Source organism: Prosopis cineraria, unplaced genomic scaffold (genome assembly GCF_029017545.1).
Source record: "Prosopis cineraria cultivar Desert tree isolate PC_DT_omini unplaced genomic scaffold, ASM2901754v1 PC361, whole genome shotgun sequence".
NCBI classification, from domain to species: domain Eukaryota; kingdom Viridiplantae; phylum Streptophyta; class Magnoliopsida; order Fabales; family Fabaceae; genus Prosopis; species Prosopis cineraria.
In genome coordinates, this window is record NW_026555688.1 from 1,729 (window position 1) to 5,274 (window position 3,546).

At 38.4% G+C, this 3,546-nt stretch overlaps 1 protein-coding gene across 1 annotated transcript; it reads left to right on the plus strand.

Moving 5' to 3' along the window:
- Nucleotides 1–416: 416 nt before the first annotated feature.
- Nucleotides 417–2,988, plus strand: LOC129296596 (transcription factor bHLH57-like). The gene is made up of 4 exons (XM_054935179.1): nucleotides 417–866; nucleotides 1,223–1,723; nucleotides 1,889–2,254; nucleotides 2,670–2,988. Exons 1-4 carry the CDS (start codon nucleotides 834–836, stop codon nucleotides 2,751–2,753), a joined length of 984 nt encoding a protein of 327 aa, XP_054791154.1. The 5' UTR covers nucleotides 417–833; the 3' UTR covers nucleotides 2,754–2,988.
- The last annotated feature ends 558 nt before the right edge of the window (nucleotides 2,989–3,546 follow it).

Here is a 3,546-nt window from a genome sequence, read left to right on the forward strand (position 1 = left end):
CCCAGTCTGCTGTACCCGAGTCCAGAGGTTGAGCTAAGTATTGTACTGGGACTCCATGTGCAGGATAAATTGACCGGTGATGGGTCAAAAGGTAAATAACCAATAATTTATTGACAAAGTTAAGCATTTATCCCAAACAATGGTAGATTTTGTGGAAATTGAGAAATGACCCATCATCATACGAGGGAGGGACACAATCCACACAAGGCCTTTCCAAGGTCTTTTCCTTTTCCTTTTCCTTTTCCTTTTCCTTCCTTCTTCCTTTTCTTTTCCGTACTCTTCTAACGCAAATAAGCAAAAGAAAGAGAAACAGAAAGAGAGAGAAAGAGAGGAGAGAGAAACACAGAGTCCCACAACTGTCTGTCCTCGCTCTCGACAAAATTGCCACCGCCAATAATGGTTGGGACTTGGGACCTTTGAAACCAGACACACAACACAACCCTCTCTCTCTCTCCCCTCTGAAATCTCTCTCTCACCAACTCTCTGAGTTTCATATGCATCATCGTCTGCCATATCTCTTCTAAATTTCCACCTTTCGTTTCTTACCACAATCCCTCTCCTCTCTGAATTCCCCTCCAATTTCATGTTTTAACCTCGAGTCACTATTCCTTCCAGGCACAGCATTTATTGTGCGTTACATTCTGCAGATATGAGCGTGTATTATCAACATTTCAGAAAGCTAAGGAATATATTAATATAGATATGATTATTATGGGGTGTCCTTCTGCTGCTGCTTCTTGGGGATTACATTTATTATTGCTATTGTTTTGTTAGTATCATCACTCCCATACAATACAGCAACTACTCTACGGAAGAATTTAAGGTCACTTCTGATGGAGAGGCCTCAAGGACCCATCAATTCCTGTGTATGTTCGTTGTTGTTTACTTTCAGTTTCCTTGTTTTTGGTTTTCACACTTCTTCATTTTTGCCCTTTTCTGGATAACACACTCCCCGAACCCTCAAACAGTACTGCATTTTCTCCTTAAATGCTTGGCATTTATTGTTGTGTGTTATTTTCCTGCAAATATGTATATATATGCGTCTGCATTCTGCGCTGCTCTCCCTCTTTCTGCATTCTATAATCCTTCCTCTTTTCGTACTGTTTTTATTTTATCCGTTGAAATTGAATCCACAATCCCAGTTGTGGAATGATATATTCTTTGCTTCTTTGAAGTTCTGCATTTTTTTCATCTCAAAAGTTTTTTTTCCCTCTTGTTGCAGCTCTTTGGTGAGCATTTGGTGCCGAACTGCTTCGAGCAAGGTCTGATTGAGAATGAAGATGAAGAAGAACTTTTGATGTCACTATCAAGTTTGGATGATAAAATGCCATTTCTTGAGATGCTTCAGAGTGTGGAATCTCAAACCCCACAATTGTTTCCCTTCAAAGACTCGTACTTCCAGTTTCAGACACTTGTAAACCAGAAGAAACCATGCGCAAAAGAAGAGAGGGAAAGGTCGTCCGTACCTACAGCAATAGAGACCCAAGTTCACGCGCCGCCGGAGCTAGAGAGCTGCGTCACCCACGAGACGGCAGAGATGCCGTCGCAGTCATTGGAGAAATCTGAGAACTGTAGGAGAAAGAGGAAGAGACACGTTAAGAGCAGAGAAGACGTGGAGAATCAACGCATGACCCACATTACAGTCGAACGCAACCGTCGCCGCCAAATGAACGACCACCTTGGTGTTCTGAGATCACTCATGCCTCCACCCTATATTCAAAAGGTAACCAATTTGTTTTCATAAATCGAACCAAACCCACTTCTTCAATTTCCCTCGTTTAGCTTCTCTCGTGGTAAAAATCTAACCTTTTGTCTCACCAATGAACTACCACCTCAGTACGTTCAAACCCAATTCTTGTGGTTTGTTAATAATAGATGTCTTTTTTAGGGTGACCAAGCGTCTATTATTGGAGGTGCAATAGATTTTGTGAAGGAATTGGAGCAGTTGCTTCAATCCCTGGAGGCACAGAAAAGGATGAGAAGGAACAATGAAATTGGATTCAGCTACGGAACGACGTCGAGTGTGGAAGAATCGAACTTTGGGGAAGAGGTGCAGGCAGAGAGCAAGTCAGAGTTTGCAGAAATAGAAGTAACTGTGATTCAAAACCATGTGAACCTCAAGGTTCAGTGCAAGAGAAGAAGCGGGCAGTTAGTGAAAGCCATTGTGGGTCTTGAGGATCTTAGGCTAACTATTCTGCACCTAAACATAACCTCCTCCTCCCGGGCCTCGGTTCTCTACTGTTTCAATCTCAAGGTATTTCTCTGTCTTCTGCTCCTTTTTCTCCCCCTACGCCCCTCGAAACCTTTTCTCTTTCATGATTTCTTTTACCTTCAATTGGGTCAACTCATCACTGTGGAATCTGTACTGTTTCTGCGCTTCTGACTTCTAACCTAAGCCAAACCTGGCTTCTCTTCTTCCAATAATGCCTTCCCTTTATAAAAATTTCAACTTTTTCATAAACCCACCTTTTTCGCTTTTATCCCATTTCAAAATCTTTGCTAAAAACTTAAACTTTCTGACTTTATTTTCAAGTATAAAACGCATCGTTTTGGTGCCTTGATAGTTGATAGCCATTGATTAACTTGGACTAAACACACACTGAGTAAGCAGTTAAGTGGGAGCAGAAAGGACTGTGATGACAATGGGTTTGGTATATTGATGAATGCAGATACAAGAAGAGTGTAAGGTAGTGACAGCAAGTGAAATTGCAGGAGCAGTTGAAGAGATGTTCAGGTTCATCAATGGAAGCTAGCAAAGGAAGTGACTGGGACTAGGAAGGCAGAGAAACGGGGGAGCAGAGGGCACTGCTAATTTGTCTGTATAGGCCATGTGAATTGAATTATGCTTCTCGATAATGTGTGTGATATAGAGAGATGGAGACAGATTTAGTACAGAGAGAAGACAGAGAGGCCATCACATGAAAACATTGATCTGCTCCTTAAATAGTAATCTCCTTAATTTAATCGTCCTCCCAATGTCTCGTCTCATTTTTTTCTCTCTGTCAGACACTATTAATTTGTTCTGCTGATGCTTTCCCTGCACTGGATGATGGTACCACTTTTCATGATTTTTTTTTGTCCATTTACTCCTTTCTTTTAAAAATATAAAATATTTTTAATTAAATTTTATCTCTCAATTAATAAATTATTTATTTTTAAATTAATCATATCTTTTCATATTTATTTTTATTAAATACCTTACAATAAATATAAAATTACTATTAATAGGATACTTTAAAAAAAAAACTGATTATATTTCAAAAGACTAAAAATACCTTAAATTTTTTAATATTAACTCCTTGACAAATGACTTACATTTTTTTAATGAAAGAAATATAAATTTTTAATTATTGATTTTCTGCAAGGATGATTAAATTCTTTTTATTTTTGCTATCTCTAGTTATAGTTTTGAGGTTGTAATAATTATTATTTAATTTCTAGGAATTTTGTCTGGTTTATTTTTATGATGAAGTAATATATTTGTTCTTAGAGTTTGAAAATAACTATTTTGATTGGGCAAGACTATTGACTAGAATATAATGTAAA